Source organism: Accipiter gentilis, chromosome 29 (assembly GCF_929443795.1).
Source record: "Accipiter gentilis chromosome 29, bAccGen1.1, whole genome shotgun sequence".
NCBI lineage: Eukaryota > Metazoa > Chordata > Aves > Accipitriformes > Accipitridae > Astur > Astur gentilis.
Window position 1 is genome coordinate 2,579,451 of NC_064908.1, and position 19,649 is coordinate 2,599,099.

Below are 19,649 nucleotides of genomic sequence, written 5' to 3' on the forward strand. Positions count from 1 at the left end.
ATCCAATCCATAATCTCAATCTTAAATCCTCTTTCCCTGAGACAGTTGGAGACCCATCCTCTCCAGGAAAATGATGAAGATTAAGCATTTTTAAATCAGGTCATTGCAAGGGAAGTTTACGCTCTACTGAATCCTGTTATTACTGGTAGGTATGTGCAAGCCAAGGGTGGGGAAACACGGGGCTCTGCCTGCGGCTGGCGCGGTTCAAAGCACCACAGTAGAGTCACTTATTTTTCAGATCCTCCTTATCGCCATGCTATGGACCACTGTCTCCTTCCCCGCTGCAATCAAGCATCCCAGCGCCTGTGAAAGACACTGTGTATTTCTGCATCCTGCAGATTCTTCCTCACCTACTTACCGGTGCCAGTCGCTGGTCAAAGAAAATTCCCAAGGATTCCCCGCACTTCCCAAAGCTGGTGCCGCCTGCCGAGGAAGGCACCCGCAGGAGATGCTCATCCTCTCCCTCACTCAAACACAGGCACCCGCGCTCGCAGACACACGCGCTCGCTCACACAGACGCGCTCGCTCTGTACATCACGTACGGGTCTCCACAGGTCAGTACTTCCACCATACCCAAAACATTTATTTCTCCAAAACTATTGCTAATGACAATGGATACATTTTGTTGCCCCAGTATGGATTTAACATTTCCAACACATATACTCCTAATACTGTACAATACTGTACCAAAAGGAAAAAAAAGGATGTACCTCCATATTGTACAGAGTTATATATACAAAGTACAATTTTACACAGTTTAATATATACACCATATATATATTGGTGTAGAAGACATGAAACAATGGAAACCGTTTTAGCAAGAACATTCCATCCCACCATTAAACAACTGCTGTTAATAAAAACCCAAAACCCAACGCACCATACGAGCTCGAGCCCACTATTGCAGGACTGAGGTTTCAGACCAACAGAGAAAACAAAGATTTCTAGACTTTGCGACCGAACTTTCCTACATTACAGCAGAACCATGACATCACTGCGATCCTTTAAAATGCGTCAGAGATGGTTTTCAATAATTGCCCTATTTTGGCTACATAGAGCTGGTCTTTTGAAGAACCTGCTGCTCACAAGTATTGCTCCAGCAGTTTGGCACACTCACGAGTCCAATCCCATTGGACTTCAGTTATTCAAATTACAGGACTCTGCCTGGAGAGAAAGGCTGGTGAAGTCCACTTCAGAAGTAAGGTTACTATAGTGCCTTTAAAAGGAAGGGTCCATCTATTATTTCCATTGCAAACTGCTAAATATTTACCCTGTATGAAGCTTGGTATATCAAGTATTAGTACAGTAGGGAGCTGCCCTCCCTCTCCACCTTTACCTCTTTTTGGCCCATCGTTGAAAAAAACACTCTCTTGTCTCAAACTACGTAATAGGAAGCACAAAATGTAATAGGAAAAAAACCAACCCCACAACCCAAACCCCAAACCTTACGTTTTCCAGGCCTTGAATTGCTGTTTTGGCATCTCTAGATCTACCAAAATAGACTCCTAGAACCAAGCCTGGAAAAGAATTCATCTGCCTCCTGGCGGGGCGGTCAGCAGAGGCGAGCGATCAAACCGCCCCTGCAGCCGCTGCCACTTGTGCGTGACGCAGCCGCCGGACCATGCCGGCCCCGTCGGAGCCTCGGCGGGCACAAGGCAGTGGGTCAAGTATTTATTATTTTTTTTTTCAAGTACCAGGTTGTCGCACACACACAGAGACAAGCAGAAAGCTGATCCGGAGAGAGGATTATCTTCAAAAGTGATATGTAAGCTCAAACCCCAAAGTTCAGTCCAGAGCGCCAGTAAGTGCTCAGCGTTTTCCCAGACCCGGAGGCTGGAAGCAAACTGCAGGGAACAACGTTCACCCACGAAAGAACATTGCACCCTTCTGCGAAGGCCTCTAGTGCTACCGGTCCACTAAAGAAACAGCCTTATGTCTATAACTGCATTTGTGGGATGTTAGCCAAGGCCAGATAAGCCTACAAAAAGGCTCATTATTTTTGTGAAAACTAAAAAAATCTCAAAATAAATAAATCCCCAGCTTGTTAAAACTAATTTTCTGTTCTGGATAGGCTCATTAGTGATGGGAGTGCCCAAATGCTTCTGTTTCCCTTTTAGTTTTGTTGGGTTTTTTTAAAGCAGTTTTCCTAGCTTGTGGTTCATAGGCCAGTGAGTAAACGTATTTATACTTTGCAGCACATGCCCTCTACAGTCAGGGCTCGATCCTGCCAAGCACAGGTACCCCTGACCTGGCCCACCACGCCAGCACCAGGCACTCGAACTCGGAGTGGTAACGGGCGGAGGCTGCTCCTGTGCTTAACCTCAAGCCTGGGCTCACTGATGTGCTGGAGAGGGGCCAGACGGCTCAACGTCTTACCAAGTCGACCAGACAAATTGTCTCGATGGGTATTTTTCCATCGTTACTGTTGCCTTACTAGCAAGCTATGCCCTGCTGAGAGCATAATCTCCTTTAAGTGTTCCCTCAATACGTATTTCATCAGGCGACGGAGCATTCCAGTCTATCAGGTACATGTATGTAAAGGACCTGAAGTGCTAACTAGAGACATTTATTTCTATTGAAGAACATCTCTCAAATGCTTAACAAATCTCCAAACCTATACAATGTTCAACTGAATTTGAGGTTTTGACACACAGAAGAAGAGAAATAAGGCAGCAAACTCCATCTGCAACGACCTCTTTAGTCTTAATATTGCTAGAGCTCTTCCAAGCGCGCAGGTGAACAGCCCAGTGACTGCTCACCCCGTACCAAGTGCAAGGTGGGGAACTATAACAGATGGAATTTCTTGCCAAACTCTGAAGTGTTTTGATTCAGTAAATAAATTTATGAGAACTCGGTTATCTTAACCTACTTTTGTGCAAGAACAATCTTGCCTTAAAAAAAAAAAAGAAAAAAAAAAAGAAAAAAAAATCAACAAAAACTCCCAAAACCCAACATATGAGGTATTCATCACAGGAAACCCAAAGACTCTTTTTGAACAGGTATCAAAATACATACATATACAACATTTTTTTTCTGCTGTCACAGTGCACTCTAATTATTTAATCACTTTCATTGCAACAAAATATCCAGTACAGATAAAGTGAGAGAGTTGGATCATGTCCCCCTGCTTTGACATGAAGAACAAATTTACAAGTTATAAACTGCGAGCCTTTGGATTACCTTAGAGAGGCAGAAATTTAGCAATCGTTAAAGCACACTGCTCAATTCCCAACTAGGGAAATAAAACATAAAAGGTTAGAGCTTCAGAAACTATTAAGACTGATCACCTAAAATCGTATTTTATTTTAAAAGTTTTGCTTTGGATTATTGCAATCCAACATCTGATGAACAAGAATCCTTTGTTCATACAAAGCACTATCAAACAGACATATGTTATTCCAGTTATCAAACACTTCTTGTCTTTATATTTGACACAAACATTACATAAAAGTCATGAAAGAGAATTTCCATGGAAGAGCTAATATTTCTTCTGAATATGAAGATATGAAGTAACATTGATACCTCCCCAAGCAAACCACTGTGTCGTACTTGTCCACTCTACATTGGTCTCTTCTACAAGATGCCCACTGGTTTTGCAGGGAGCAGTGCCGACATTTCCAGTTTCTCCTTCCCACCTCTTCTGCAACGACTGGTCATAAAACACTTGTGGCAAATGTTCTCTCAGCCTTGTATGTTCACAGAGTGAAGCAGACAAGCTAAAAGTTTCCTTTTTTTGTTTTTTTTTTATTCTCCCGCGTGTGTGTGTGCGTGTGTGTGTGAATTTTCTGCTGGCTGGCCAGACCCAGAGCACGTGGAAGAGGAAGGATGATCTTCAGCCTGCCATATTGCTTGCTGTAAGTGTAAGTGTCAATCACAGTGCACACCAAAATTCCAGTTGAGTTGCTCAATATACAGGTTATCCTGCTAAGCATATTCCCCTTGACAGTAGGATTGTCCCAGAGCTGTGGATGCTAGAGATAAACACAGTAATTTCATATACAGACAGTTGCTGTTACAGTAACCTGAAATCTTGGGGTTTTATCATCTCTTAATTTCCATTCATACTTCAGACCTCGAAGATAGAAAAGAGCATCTCCTCCAAATGTGCTGTGCATGGCTGGACACTTATTCTTAGAAACATGAATGCTAGGCATAAAAATATAAAGAAAATAAGGCATTACAAATGAGTCGAAGTAAATTTACAGAGATCCTGCTCTTGACACAGATTAACTTTGGCCATTCATGACCAAAAAGAAAAGAAAACAAAAAACTCCCTACTTAAAAGTAAATGCCAGAAAGTTCTGCCTGAGCAAAAAATTACAAGTTTAATTCTATTTTTCCCCAAAAGAACAAGTGATTCCTTGGTGGTAGAAGTCCATCAGAACCTGAGAGCAAAGATCGCTGGTCGCACTGGTGGGGATCTTCCCCTGCGAAAGGAACAGGGTAAGGTCCAGTGACAGTCACACACGTACCGCGGTGCTTCCCAAGGGGAACTGCTGCTACAGATCAGCTAAGGAAGAAAGAATAATAAGGAGTGTTCTCACTGAAATCTTTCCGGTGTTCCCCAATTTTCACATGTTCTTAATTTAGGGCACAGAGAAAGCTGGTCTTTTTAAAAACCATCATTAATATGGATATAACACATCTGTAGAGATGGGGGTGTGCATGTGGGGATGGACAGGGACACAGTAAACCCCTGTTCATTTCGCCAAGTAACATCCTAAATGAATCAGAAAAGTACATTTCGGAAACTGTTCTTAGAAATGCAAGTTTTGTTTCTTCTTTTTTAATTACTAAGTGCCGATTAAAACGACATTGCAGTCACAAGGAAGCCTTGTGTGAGAAACCCACAAATTTAAAAGAAACTCAGCTAAATGGGAGAGAAAAATGACTTTTCTTATCTTGTCCTTGCCTGAATTTATTTGATGAAAACATAAGATGTGCAGCTTTTTTTTAAATCCCAGAAAAGTTTGGGAACAAGGTGAACTGAGGGTCAGCCAGAGTCTCCTCTCTTGCAGGACTGCGAGATCTTCTTTACCGTTGTAAGTGGCACATGCCTTTTTTTTTTTTTTTTTTTTTTAAATTAAATAAATGTTAGCATTGTGGAAAATTCTCAGTAGAGTACAAAAGAGTTCATGCAGCCTGCTAGCGGCTGAAGCATTTGCTGCCTACCATATAAATACAAGTACTAAGAATTCATTCACATGTCTGCAGAGTCCTACGGAGGCATGCCAGTCTACCAACGAACACGTAGGGAAGCCACTCCAGAAGCTGCATGCTGTCACGTCGCCGTCCCCAGCAGCGTTTCCTACACCGCTCTATAAGAGCAGAGATCCCTAAAGCAGTTCACAGCGGTCACAGCCACCGACCGAAGCATTTGCAACCAGGAAGAGGGAGAAGATACAAAGCTTGAGAACTTCTGATTGAAGTTTTTACAGTGCTTGTAACTGGGATTTTGGTAAGGATCCATCTTGATACATGATCAAAACAAGAACGTGTGCGTTAGTAAATGAACTCCCATCAGAGTACGCTTAGTTTTCAAAAGTTAACTTGTTTTTACATTCAGTCTCCCGAGACCACACACCACATCATAGCCTATGGGCTGAAAATTACACTGAAAAACAATAAAGCTGTTTTTAAATATGGGAGAGCAAATGGGGAAAACAGCTAGATTGTCCATAAGCAACAACTGGGCTCTTTCTTATGCTCCTAAACCTCAGGAACATGTTTGTTTATATTTGCACAGACACATATTACATATAACTCCACAAAATCTAAGAGTGTTCCAGAGTAAACTATTTTTCATGACAAGTGTCGACTAAAGGATGAGGCTGGATGGCCAAGAGCTTTGGCCCTGGGGGGAGGGATGGGGGAGCAAACAAACAAAACCAGAGGATGTGATGGAAGTCGAGACAGACCCTTAACCACCGTGGCACCAGCGGGCGACGTAATAATAATAATAATGCACAAGAAACAGGCATGTCCAAGCTCCACGTAACCAGTGGCACCAAAACATGCAATAGACTAAAATCTATCCTATTGTTTCCCTGTGATAAATGAAACACAGAATATATAAGTCACTACACCAGTATTCAAAACATGATGCCACTAAATATTTCTTTCAGTGGCCAAACACTTGAACAAGGCATCAACTAGAAACCAAGATCCAACTCATTGCTTTTTGTGTGTTTTCCTCCTCAGCTTCACAGTGACCCGATATTGGATTTCCTAAGTGTGGCGTGAACTGTTTTGCCTTACGAACATCACTGATACGGGTATATGGGACGAGGTTGTTACTACTCCCAGGAAGTGCTCCCAGCAGTAAGTAGCAGTTCACAACTAACCTTCAGCAGAAGTTCAAAAATTAGTTAAATAGGAATTTTAATGTCTTTAACAGAGTCTCTTCATCTGAAACAATACAGTTATATCCACAGAGCAGCATCAAGTTTATCAGACAGTACAGGACTTGTCAGTAGGCTGCTGAGATGCAGAGGAGGCAACGCCAGGGCTCGTGGCGTTTGTTTTGGGGAAAACTGTAGGCTTCGGCCGAGTTGCCGGAGGTTTCACCTGGGTGGCCATTTTGACCGACTTCACTGGCCTGAAGGTGCATGGTATGTCACCAGCTGTGCTAGCGCTGCGCTGGAAAGCTGGTTCAGTGTCCTTGAGGATCTGAGTGTGCAGAGGGCTGGAAGGTTCTGAGGTGGGGGCCACCACTGGAGACGTTTTCAAAGGCTCCAGGGTGTCGAGGACAACATCTGGTGTGTGCTTTACGCTGCTTTGCCTTTCCAGCTCCCGCAGCTCGTTCAGAGCAGAGTTCATAGTAGCTTCAATATCCTGCAAAGACAAAAGAGAAACCAAGTGAGTAACAGAACTCAGGCACATAAATATGGAGATAAAAGTCAGTCTTTAAGAACGACGCATCTGGTTTTAGCCTGTAAACACCAACACTCGAATCAACCGGCGGGTTGGGGACCTTCAGGTGTCAAAGTGAAACCCAAGCCAAACTACACAGCATTATATACTGAAGCCAATAAGCACTAATATTTTCCATCAACAGGGAACAAAATAATTGCTAGCACTTTCTCGATGCTAATCTGGTCCTTTACTGGTCCTGATGCTGCTTGGACTTCAAAGACGACTACAATCCCCAAATGCAGCAACGAACAGAAAAGCATGTGATTCAAAGTACTAGGATCCATTCTTGTACTTTATTTGGCACGTGAGATTCAGAAGAGTAAATCCTTGAAGAAAGGATTGATCATTTTGACACTGGCTGGAGGGCCACACACCGAATGTTGAAATCCTTGTGTGCTCTTGCTGCCTCACTGGTTTTCCTGCTGTCTGAGTAGTCTTCCCTTCCCAGAAAGGTATTACACGGGACTCAAAATTTTCACGTTTTAGAGAACACAAAAGATATCAGAAACATATATAGAAATTCAAGTTGGCACTTCTCCTTCCTCTTATAAAATATTACAGTAATTAAAAAATAAAGAGAACTTTAAGATAAAAAAGTGGGGGTTTTTTATTCACAGCTGTAGCAGGACCTACACGTCTGCTACAGCCCGCGCTGCGGAGCCCACTGGTGCACAGAATTCACCGGAGAGCAGAAAAGCTCAGTCTTTCTGTGACTCACAGTTTGGCTACAGCTTTTTAGCTTCCTTAGAGGTTTTTCAGGGGGTGGGGAAGGTAAATCAGTCAAGGAATGGTGGAAGAAACCAGAGACAGTAATCTGACACCTCCGAGTCTATCTTGAGGCCAGGCAGATTTTACTTATGAAGTTAGGGAAAATATGTAAAATGCAGGATGATTATTACATGGTGTTTGAACAGATACTACAGGGCAAAGAGAAACACTAATTTAACACAGCTTCCCGCCCCGCTCCCTTTTCTTCCCCCCGCCCTTTTCTTTTTCTCCCCAGACTCTTCTCCAGTGAAAACAATGGAGTTAAAGTTCTGGCAGGAAGAGAAGACAGAACAACTTCAGTTAGAGCTTAATTGAAAAAACAAAAAAACTGATTTATGTCAACCAAAGTCTTGGAAGGACAATGAAATATGAAGACAACAAGAACCATATATTACAATTCCACTGTAACAAATGAGCTGAAGATATCATAACCGCAAAATACAACCTTCCATCAGAATACATATCAGATCTTTATTTGGACCTTATTTATTACTTCGCGATGCTATTTTGTCAATAAAAATGATAATTTTCACATATCTTCCCCCAGGTCCTTAGAAACCTACAGACTCCTGAACCAGGCAAAGAAGTCAGGTCTCCCAGGGCTGGCTTTGTAATCCGAGACCCAAGCATTCCTTGGCTTTAGATAGATCCATTGCATACTGAAAACAGTTGGTATAGGCAACATACATGTGCAGGCACATCTAACAGCTTGGAGTGGGAGAAAGGGAAGATCCTTCTTGGAAGAGGGAAATCTTAACATTTACATCATTCACCCCATTAACAGCTGTCAGTTGTTCCAATCGAAATCTGACTTTCGATTGTTTTCTGTTCTACTTGTGAAACCGCAGATGGATGGATGCAAAGACACCACTTGCTTTTTTGTGACCACCAGTCACTCCTGTGGCAGCATATAGTCCCAGACACAGGGACGGGACAGATCTTTGTGTATAGGGATGCAGAAAATATGCATAGAGACGAAGAATGTGCAATAAAAGTCTTTGCTAGTTTTTGACACAGTATAAGAAAAGTACTAAGAACACCTTTTCCTTTAAGCTGCACAGAAGGGACCCGAGAAGACTGTTTCCTTGTCGTCTGGTCAGTGTGTGGAATCAGTCCCAAAAGCAGAGCTCTTTGCAAAGTTAAAGCACAGCTGCATACGCATCGGTAGCCTGTCCTCATTTCAAGGCACTTGTCTAAATAAATAACTAATGAAAACTAGCAGTATTATGTTCAAAGTTGGTTTCTAATCACACACTGAACGCTGTAAGCATATAAAGATGCCACTGTGAGCACTGTACAACTCAGCAGCCTGCTTTTATTTTGACTGTACTACTCCATATGCTTCCAATGTCTAACCACAGGCAAGTTTGCACAACTGACAGGAGAATGTTAAATTGACGCTAAATACTTTACTTCTCTCAAGTCTTGAAGTTATGATTGTTTAATTTTTTGCTGACAGCTTTGGAATCTGTGTAACTTTCTGAAATGGACGTTTTTATTGTTGAAACTAAATTCTGAATAATGAACAGGGCCAAGTTTTTATGGAGGAAGGACCTTACTGTTTATCTTTGCCCATGAAAGCAGCCTCAGTGACTTACACAAAACAAGGGTGAAAGACTAGACTCAAGCTGTGTAGTAAGCTAATATTGCATTGAGAGAAGGGAAGGGATATGAGATTAAATCAGACTTTGCATTAAAACAACTCATTGTATCCAACATCCTTTAAGTTTCCAAAACAAATCTTTAAAGCAAAGCACTCCTATTTACCTGTGCAATAACTTCAGGGTCCATGGGCCGGTGGTTGTTGAAGCTCTTGGACCTCCCTGCTGTCACAGTTTTCCGGATCTGCGGGCTGTCTATCCTGTTCTTCAGGGACGAGTGTCGGCTGATAGAATTGAGGCTGCCATGGCCACTGATGGAGCATTTATCTGGAACCTCCTTGGGAAGACTTTGGCTCATAATGGGCTGAGATGAGGGTCTGGAACCGGCTATGGCTCCTGGGGAGGCTGGTTCTGCCATTGAACTACCTAGTCCATGGCTGTCACTTTGACGGAAGGCTCTTCTGATGCTGCCTGACTCTGGTTTCTTTCTTTGCCTTCAGTCACAAAAGCAAAACAAGTCAATACAAGCAGGTACACATAACGGGCTGCAATTTGAAGATATCCCCCCAAAACAACACAGAGGACAATGGGAAGAGACAAAGATACTCAGATTACAAATACACCCAGGATTTTAGAAGTCATTGTGAAACAGTGAAATTATAAATCATTTCAGTTCAACACTTCTAACAACAAGACTGAGTTTCTGGCAGCTGTGCACATTCATAGCAAAGCAGAAAACTTGGATGGAACGTAATTAACTTGGTCAAGAGGAAAAGAATTTATATTTGAACAAAAAAAAAAACCCTCTGTGCCATCGACAGGTTTTGATGATGTGTTTTTATTACATTAGAAGAGCAGAGCTACAATTCTTGACTGGAGGACACAGTATAAGTCTACTAAGCTCCTGGCCCAAGGCATCAAGTTATTATTTTCAGAGACTGGCAAGCAAAGGACCCCATAGTTTGGGGTTAATGATCATTTCCAATATTTGCTGGTGGTAATAGATGTTTCTTTTTCATTGCTTTAGCAGGACCACAAGGCATTATCTATGTAGCGCTGCAGATATACCAAAAGATGATGTCAAATGGATGAGCTGGTCCAACCAATTTAGTTTCTACCCCAGCACCATGCGGTCTGACAGCACGATTCCATTCAAATCATATGAAGGCCAATGCAGCAGAATACTTTATGCCATAGGTCTGAAGCTTGGCATCCATTATACAGGGAAAGGATCCATTTATATATAGCACCAGCCCCATGAATAACTGCAAGAAAGTGTTAACTCCAGTAGGATTTTGGCATCCAAATAATAATTCAGTGGGTGGCACAACTGTCATTGCGAAACCATCTGATTTAATTTTGCCCAAGTCTGTTCACACATAGGTCAGAAGATTCATTCCTAAAGAAAAAACAACAAAATGAGTCTTATGCTACTATTGCTAAATATCAGTTCCCTAGTAAAGGGAAAAAAAAACGGAGTGGACATTACCCAGGCTTCTTAAAAACACTACATACAACACTACCAAAACCAGCAGATGGTGAAGCTCCAACATAGGTCTGTTCATTATACAAATCTTTTTGTAACTGGCAGAATGGCATACTTCAATGGCTCAGACAATAAATATCATAAAAGAAAGCCCAGATCCCAAGCTGACGCATATTAACATAGCTTCACAGATAGCAGTGGAGCTCTGCTGACTCCCGTAAACCAAGGACCAGGCTCTGTGTAGGACATTAGCAGGTCCAAACCTTTAAAAAGGATGCATTTCTGTTAATGCCTTTCTAGACTACATTCCATTAAATTAACTGAAGGTTAAAAATATCCACTCCCATAAAACTGTAATTATCATATTAATACCTTCACTGCACAATAGAGAGGTGGGGTTTTTTAATACTAAGGAAATAATCAGAAAAATATGGGAGATAAGTCTGCTCTAGAATAATTAAATAACAGATCAAGAAACTTAGTCTGTTACTAACTTAATTTCCCAGTTTTTTATTATGTTGAGTGTTTGCTAAAGTAACAATTTCTGGTTGAGGAGGTAAAGTTAGAGCAACAGGGAGGTGTGTTGTTTCACTGCAAGCATATGGTTAGTAACCTAAGGTGAGAAGTGCTGCAGAAACGAAAGAATGTTATGGGCAATGCCAGATGGTGGGACTTGAGGTATGTCATTTAGCACAAAATGTGACACTAGTTTCTGAAGAAATTGTCCCCCACCCCATAAAACAAAACACGTTAAACGTAAACGAGACATAACAAATCACAGAACGTAACAACAAATGGGAACACACGATTACAAGAACTCATTCTGCTATTCCCCTCCCTTTCTCTGTGTGCTTAGCTTATAAAATAGGACATATTTGGGAAAACGGGAACAGATGGTACCTCAGGGATAGGGAAGAATAGCCAGTGGGATTTTAAATGAGCATTGGCCACACTGGTGAAAGAAAGAGAGAGGACAGTAAAATGTGAGCAAGTTAGAAGAGGGGGAAGCAGAGAAAAATGGTGGCAGCACTCATTAGTTGACCTTTTTCAAGGAAGGAAATATTTTACTGGACTCATCACCAAGATCTTTACAGTTAAGTAAAATAATGCAAGGCTGTTCTTACTTGTTGATGTTTGCAAGGTAAATATCTGCGACGTGACCCCCACTTGGACAACTGGCACCAGCTCTAGCAGTCACTTTTTCTTCCGGTGGCTCAGAATTTATTTCTATTTCAGACTTCGGACTGGATCTTTCAGAGATACCATCCTCACTAGGAAGGAGGAGGGAAGGAAATCACAACCAAAACAGGACGAACAGCACTGAATTTCAAATACAGCACTGTGTATGTAAACATACATACAGGACAACAATACTGTGCTAGCATCTTTCTCTTAAGATTCATTACATATTTTTCAAATGAGAGAGCCTGATTTCCGTGAGCAACCTGGAGATCCCAGCTCTGCATCTTTAACAGGCTGGCAGCACCAGAACAATTTTTATATCATGCCTCCACATACGTGGACACCTACGCCTCTGCGGAGCTCTGCTTGTTTCAAGAGGACTCCCTTCTTGCAGGGAAGGCCAAAGGGTGAACTCTCCCCACCTGGTGTCAACATCTTGACACAAACACTCCATTCCACACCTGAGTTTTAAGCAAGCCCATCTTGCAGATGGGCTTAAAGTGTAACATACGTGTCTTGAACGACGATATACTGATGAGGAATAAGGCCGTCAATTCCATTGTGGCGTCCCTCCCACCAGTCATCTGAGGCCCGCTGATAGAGTAAGAGAGAAGCTCCTTTTTTAAAGGACAGCTCTCGTGCAGTCCTGCCAATGTAGTCGAACTTCGCTATTGCTTCTATGGGCTCACACTCTAGGAGATAGAAGGGAATAAACAATAATTCACTAAACACTTGGGCTCAGGTAAGTATTCAACAGTTAAACCTACCACAAAACAGTTTATGATGAGAGCATGGGAGAGGATAAAGTGTTGCTTCTTAAAGCAGCAGAGGGCTGAAGCAGCAAGATTCAGAGGGGAACCCCTATTATATGAGGATGTTGCAATTTCAGCATTTACCTAATCTCTACGTGGTGGACACATTCGCATTTTCCAAGTCATAAACCCACTTACAGCAATTCAAGTGTACAAAGATGGAAGTGGCAACGGCAAAATTAGTATCTCATTAAAATAAAAAAAAATATTTCAAAGCTGTGTAGCAATCAGGTATGTTCCAGACCAAAATCTGCCTATGGTACCTTTCTTACAGGCAGCTAAATTAAACTCCTGGGCAGGCAAGCAGGAGTTGTTACTAGCATTTAGGGAGGTAAACATCCTCTGATTCCAAGCTGCTTCAGAAATAAAGCATCTATTGAGAAAGAAATTTCTGTTGCCTGCGAGGTTCACCTGACCCAGGAGACCGGATTCTGGCACTGTGGGAGGTCATGCTATTCATCGAACTGTCATGGAAGCTAACAAAAACATTCAGTGCCTCCACCACTGCGGTTTGTGCAGCAATCAGGAGAGCAAGCGGCTCCCCCGGGCTCCATACAGCTGGGCTGCACTGTGCATGCCAAGCACAGCGGTGCTGCACTTGGAGCTGCGCAACATGCTCCAAATCCAACTGCTCCTCCTTGAAAAGCTCACAGAAGAACTACAACCATGCTGTGTCTGCAACCAGCCACTAATATGGGTTCCTGTAGGACTCCGATATTATACAAAGGGACAATATGGGCATTTAGACACTCAGGAAAATCAATATGAAATTCACGTGGATTATTTTTAAGACTTAGAAAAATCTGCCATTGGTTAAATCTAAATATATATTAAGCCAGCTCCCAATTCTAAGCAGACATCAGGGGAATGGAGATGAGCTCAGCCACATGGCCCCAGTGGACTTCAGCCTCTAATTACTTTAAAGGAGCTTTAACGCAGCCAAGCAGTCCACGGAAACTGAGGTTTTTTCCTGGAGAAAAAGATTTGCAGTTCATCTTCCAGGACAAGAAAAGATATGCCATTTTGTCCTGAAATCTCCTCTGCATCACGGGAAGCTTATATAGTGCAACAGCCAGCCAAAAGGGACTGGAAAGCCAAACAGGAGCCACAGCTTTTACAAATATTCCTTGGGAGAACATATGCTCAACAATTAGGTCTTCCAAGGTGGACTGTAGGCAGGCAAGGTAGTAGCTGGGCTTGAGAAAATATATAGCGTAAATCCATCTGAGCAAGCTGACGCTGCAGTACCACCGTCTCATCAGCCGGTCTGAGAGAGCAGAGAGAAGCATCCCCCACCAAAGAGCCCCAGCAGCATCTGTAGTTACAAAGCATGAAGTGACCCAGCGCTGAGGGCAACCAGCAACAGGATCTGCTAGATAGACCTCCCCAACAATTCATCTCTCCATTACTAAACCAGACAGCTCAGAATTCTGTCAAGTCACACATTTCAGGTAAGCCTGTGGTCAGACTCACACGAATCCCGTTATCAGCCCTCAGCAACCAGTGAGAGATTTGCAAGGGTGAGAAAAGCCTGGCCCATGTTTGCAGCTTGCGATAGCCGCCTTGCTCCAGACTCCCCAAAGCACATGGTTATCTGGTTTTGGCTCCTTCTTTCCTCTTGCTTGTTTTGCCTCTGGAGCCAGTGTCTTCACAACACTAAAAAAACGATAATGATGTTTTTTGGTGTCCCCCTCCATTATGAAGGGGATGGGAGTGTGGTTTTGTAAATTCCATCTGTTTCATTAAGAAGTGTTTATTGTTCCAGATGAGTGCGGCACTCAGGTTTCTTATGTTTCCAATTTGCTTTTTAGGACTCTGGCTTTCATCCAGAGAAGTGATTTTAGACTCTAATTTCCAGTAGCTTTTTCCTACTACACTTATGCTCAGAGAAGAAAGCTGTGTGAATAAAGAGCAATACAGCTAAGCCAAACAATTACCCCTGCCAGTCTGACAGCCTGTGCAGGAAAGCAGCAGTTTAAAAATCTTTCCACTCATAATTTAACGAACATACGACCTGCTTGTCTTTCAGCATTTCTGACCTCTTATGCCTGTCTCACAGTGTCCACTCACTTGTACAGCAAGGCTGACGGTGAACAACATGGATACTCTGCAACACATGACCTCTCTCCCCACACCAAAACCAATTCCTTCCTCGAATGAAGACAGCTGGCATGACAGTTTTGCTTTGGAAGCAGTAGTGCCAGCCTCACAAAAGAGCTAAAGGAGCAAGTGCTTGGACACATCTTAAGACTGAGGAGTGAGAAAAACCTAAGAACGTCCATCCCATTGAGTCACGGAGTTGTATGCTGCACTTCTGACAAGTATGCCCGAGGTGTGACACTGCACAGCTCGGTTAGAAGGACATGAGACACCTCAGTTAACCAGACCTTGCTACTCCCTCAAAGAGATAGAGGCCCAGCTCCCTCCTCTGCTTCAGTGCCAAATGCTCCCTCCCAAATGCTTCCTATGGAATATTCCATGTAGGTTGCAGAACTCCATCCAAAATGCCTCCAAATTTTACCTTGCTCAGGGGCCCCATGCAATCTAGTTCCAGACACTGTAAAACATTGTCCTTCTGTAATCTCTAAGTGCTCATTTTATCATCATTGTGCCTTCTCAGCCACATAAGCGATCCTAAAAATCCCATACAGAAACAATGCAAGTACACGCCATGATGTATCAGCCTGCAGGCTTTAGTCCCAGGCTTTACAGATACAGGATGAGTTAGTCTTTCCTTCATTACAGCAATGAAACTGCTCCTCCTTTAGGTACAAACTCAAACCCGGCATGTTTTCATGCATTTTTAAGCAGCTTACACTTTTCAGAAAGAACACTCTGTTCAAGACAGACAGGGAACTCATGTTTCATTCCCATAGGCTTTGTGTTTCCTCCCAACAACCTTGGTGAGGAGTCGCCGTGACAGTGCTTGACCTTGCTGAGGGAGAACTGATTTTCCAGCGTTTCTAGCAGTGCTCAACATCGTTTACTTTGTTATTGGTGTGTCAACACCACGAAGCTAGCAAGAGCACAGCAATGCCATGGCAAAGAGCAAAAAGCAGCACAGGAGCACACGGTAGGGCTATTGAGCAAATTACTGAAGACCAACTCAGAAAGGATGCCACCTAATTTTGAGGGAATGCTACCTTCTGTCCACCTTTACAACTGAGGCCATCACAAGTAAAACCATCGCAGAACTTGCTTAGACAATTGCAAGGGGCCAAAACGCAAGAATAAAACCATATTCTGTCCTGTTTTGGTCAGTCTGCTTTACATGCTGGTCAGTATTCTGGGGATCACCGTTTCACAATGTAGTCTTCTCCTCTGCTCTGGATGGGGCTCACATGCAGCTGTTCCCCATTGCAGGAGGCGGCTTTGGAAGTATCAACAACAGACACTCAAAGAATCACGTTTTCCTTAGGAAATACCGTGAAATTCTCAGTGTTGGCACACCTTTTCACTGATCAGACAAGAAATGGAACAGTTTCCCCAAGACGACCCCAAAATTATCAATGAGAGAGGCCACGAGGACCCTCTACCCTAAAACCTGGCTCTCAGTGGAAGACAAACACTTTTTGATTTTATTTTGCTTGCTTCCTTAAAGCAGAACTGGGGCTTAAAGCACTCACAATTCTCTAGCCAAAGCTACCAAAAGGGGAAGTGCCTGGCACACGCAGAGGAGAGCAGGAGCACATGCTGAAACATATCCAGCCTTGGCTCTACACTTCCCCCATGACTTCCAACTCTAGGGTCCTTTTAGGGTACAGATGAGCTCAGTCAGTAATGCAAACATGGCATGTGCCCAGGCCTGCTGCTAAGATGAGATACCCTTGAAAAGAAGGGATACTTTAAAAATAGTCAGGTAACTTCTAAAGATTCATGTTGATCCCATATGTTTTTACTTTTTGGCATCAAATGCTGTATGTGGTGTTTCAAGTGACTATTCTGATTTAAACCCCACTTTGGATCTAACTTTGAACTTAAACTGCAAGGCACTATCTTCTCTGCCTCCCCCACAGCAGGTTGCACAGTTAACCAAGGAGTTAATAGACTTTGCATACCATCATCACTGGTGTGGTGTTCAGCTGTAACATCCTGAACCGAGTCTTCTGTTGAGGCTCTCTCTCCATGAGGACTTTCGCTACAACAGAAGGAAATAGAGACAGTGCTTTACACTGATAGAAATTGAGTTTCCTCATTTACAACAATCAAAGATAACTTAACTAGGAACATCCGTATCGGAAGTCAATATCTAGGTTCCATTGTGACAGACACATTTGCACATACTGAAGTCAGTGCGTCTAAAAATCAAGCTAAGTTTTTACTTGATCGAGCAAACTGAACATCTTTGTTAACCTTCTTGTATGCTATCAGGAAAGTCCAACTTCAGATCTTATAACCCGGACCTTTGGAGATGTTTAGAAGTTAGACAACAGTGGCATGTTGGGTCTAGCTCCTCTCTGCCATGCCAGAATTATTCCCCCGGCTGTATTCTCCATTGCTCTAATTAGCTCATTAGATGACTGATGAGATAGCTACCACTTCCTGGGGGAAATTATTTCTCAATTCATAATGATGTTTCCAGGTCTGAGTTTGTCATCTCCCTCCTTCCCTTTTATCACAACCTTAAATTGTCCCATTCATTTCACTGAACGACTCCCATGGCCAGATTAATTGCCTGGAATCTTTATTTACAGAGCACCTAAACCACCAAGAGTACTCATTTATGTTTTGCATGAAGAAAAGCTTTGAAAGGATCAATAGAAAACAAGTGGCAATGAAAGGTTATGTTTTTATAAGAAGCTACACGAGCAGTTCCCTCAGGACAGGAGCAGAAAGGAAACTGGAAGAGGATCCATTGCCTCTCCCAAGCAGCTCCACAGACCTGCTGCCAGTTGGCAGCGCTGCCTGCCTGCCCTGCCTGCTCATCTTGGAAGAAGAAAAGTGCTCACTCCTCATCTTACCAGACGCTGTTGCTAAAGACAAAACGTGTTTGCTGCGCTCTTACACTGTAACTCGTTAAAGGTGATTTTTAATTCTCTTCACACAGTAATAACTTCATCCCTCGCTTTGGCCTTGCAATGGTTAAAGTGAGCATGGATGTAAAGTGCTCTCCCTTTGGTAATCTACCTCCTATACTCTTTTAAAGAAGAGAAAAAAAGAAAAAGGAGAAGGGGTAAAATGTTTGAATAATTCTGGCGTCTCATTACGCTTAATCCACATGACACGAAGCTGCCCCACCATCTTCTGAGTCAGTACCTCAGGAATCAACCTTTCCCATCCTTTGCAAAGCCTTTATGATACTTAATAAAGTTTACAGAAGAATTTGAAGCCAAATGGAGGTCCCAAGAGGAGCACAGCATTGAGGGCTAAAGTTTCACACAGACTGTGAAGTAATGTCGCGTACAGCCAATGCTAAAGATCCAAATACTGCACAAAGACCACGTGCCTCTTCCTATCCATGCCTCCAACAGCACTTTCCACCAAAAAAACCTGTCCTTGCTGCAGACTCAGTCTCTCTGTCATGTGAGCCCCGGGATGCTGCAGTGGGAAGTGCTAGGCTGCTGGGTTTCACCCCGAGGGCTCTGAAAGTGCAAGCAACATATACCGCCAGAGGAGTGCAGCGCAAGTTGAGCATCTATAAGCTATCTTCTTCCCTGCAATTCTGATGGTCTCACTTGCTGGGACGCAGGACTCCTGGACTCTCCCCATGCTGTCTTTGTGCAGTCTCAAATGGACAGAGACATGCAGCACAGTCCTAGGCTTGACTCAAAGGCAGCACTTCAAAGATGCCCGCAGCACAGCCCCGAATTTGTCATAAACTCTGAACCTCACCCTACCCTCCTCTGCCTGAGGCAAGCCGTCTCAAAGCTCCTCGGCAGCTGCCGACTCGAAGCGAGTGCCGCTCACAGCGAGAGCGCAGGCACGGAGGCGCAGAGCGCACGAGCCGTGGCGCCGAGCCCGGGCAGCCTCCATGCCAAAGCACCGTCTGCGAGTTCCCCGGCACAAAGACGACGCAGCCCAGTGAAGTGGCACCGGGCGATTACAAACATAGCAGGCTCCATTTCCTGATGAATCAGCTGAACGACAAGGATTCACTCTGCTGCTTGCACACTTTGCGGCAAGGAGCCCTATGGGCAATAACTAACAACTATCTAAATACCAGGGCTATGAGAAGGCTTGAATGGGAACCAGATGCTTCTTCCTGGCTTTAAGCTGTCTCCCTTGCTTGCTTCTACCCTACTCTGCTTAGCAGGGTCTCAGGTCAGGGTGGTTAGGAAGGGCAATGAAGAAAAACCAAATGCCTTCAGAAAATTGGTATTACCTTTCAGGACATTTTGCCTCCTACATACTCATGTGAAGCGGCACCCGCACTGAGCGTACTCAACATTTCACATTTTTATCCCCTTCACCTTATGGGACAAAACCTCTTGTCAAAGTTAATGTGCTTCTTTAAGGTCATAAAGATTCTTAAATTTTTTTCCCCTCCAATTCTTTCACATATAACATCAGCTAAAAACATCAGAGCGAAGGGTAAAACTAACATAATTTCCAAAAGGGGCTCTGGCAAGTCTTCTGCATGCAGCAGTTAGTATAGAGGAGCCTCTCCTCACTGCACGTACGTGGAGTGAGCTGACAGTTAAAGCTACTCTGAAACAAGTCAGGGAAACAAGGCTAGCTCTGTCACCAGAGTGACTTCATTTAAAAAATGTATTTATTTTAGTATATGAAAATAATCACTTGCATTCCTGGGACACTAGAGGAGGGAAGGAGTGGGGGGAGAAGCAGGACACAATTTAACATTCCTCATTTTCAGAGGGAGAGATCAGCTTGGCCAGTAGGAAAGAAAACACCTCCTTTCCTTCCCCCACTCCCCAACCTTCCACC

General features: G+C 43.3%; 1 protein-coding gene across 7 annotated transcripts in view; it reads right to left on the reverse strand.

Annotated features, from left to right (window-relative positions):
- Positions 1-562: 562 nt before the first annotated feature.
- Positions 563-19,649, reverse strand: part of SRGAP2 (SLIT-ROBO Rho GTPase activating protein 2) — a 115,288-nt gene continuing 96,201 nt past the window's right edge. For 6 of the 7 annotated variants that reach the window (XM_049832233.1, XM_049832234.1, XM_049832235.1 and 3 more), the window contains 5 exons: positions 16,823-16,902; positions 12,464-12,644; positions 11,895-12,041; positions 9,451-9,778; positions 563-6,834 (listed from right to left, as the gene is read on the reverse strand). In XM_049832233.1, coding sequence (XP_049688190.1) covers positions 6,451-6,834; positions 9,451-9,778; positions 11,895-12,041; positions 12,464-12,644; positions 16,823-16,902 — 1,120 coding nt within the window. In that variant the 3' untranslated portion in view covers positions 563-6,450. Of the gene's footprint in view, positions 6,835-9,450; positions 10,684-11,894; positions 12,042-12,463; positions 12,645-16,822; positions 16,903-19,649 lie in introns of those variants that run through there. The other variant, XM_049832238.1, reaches the window with a different exon arrangement.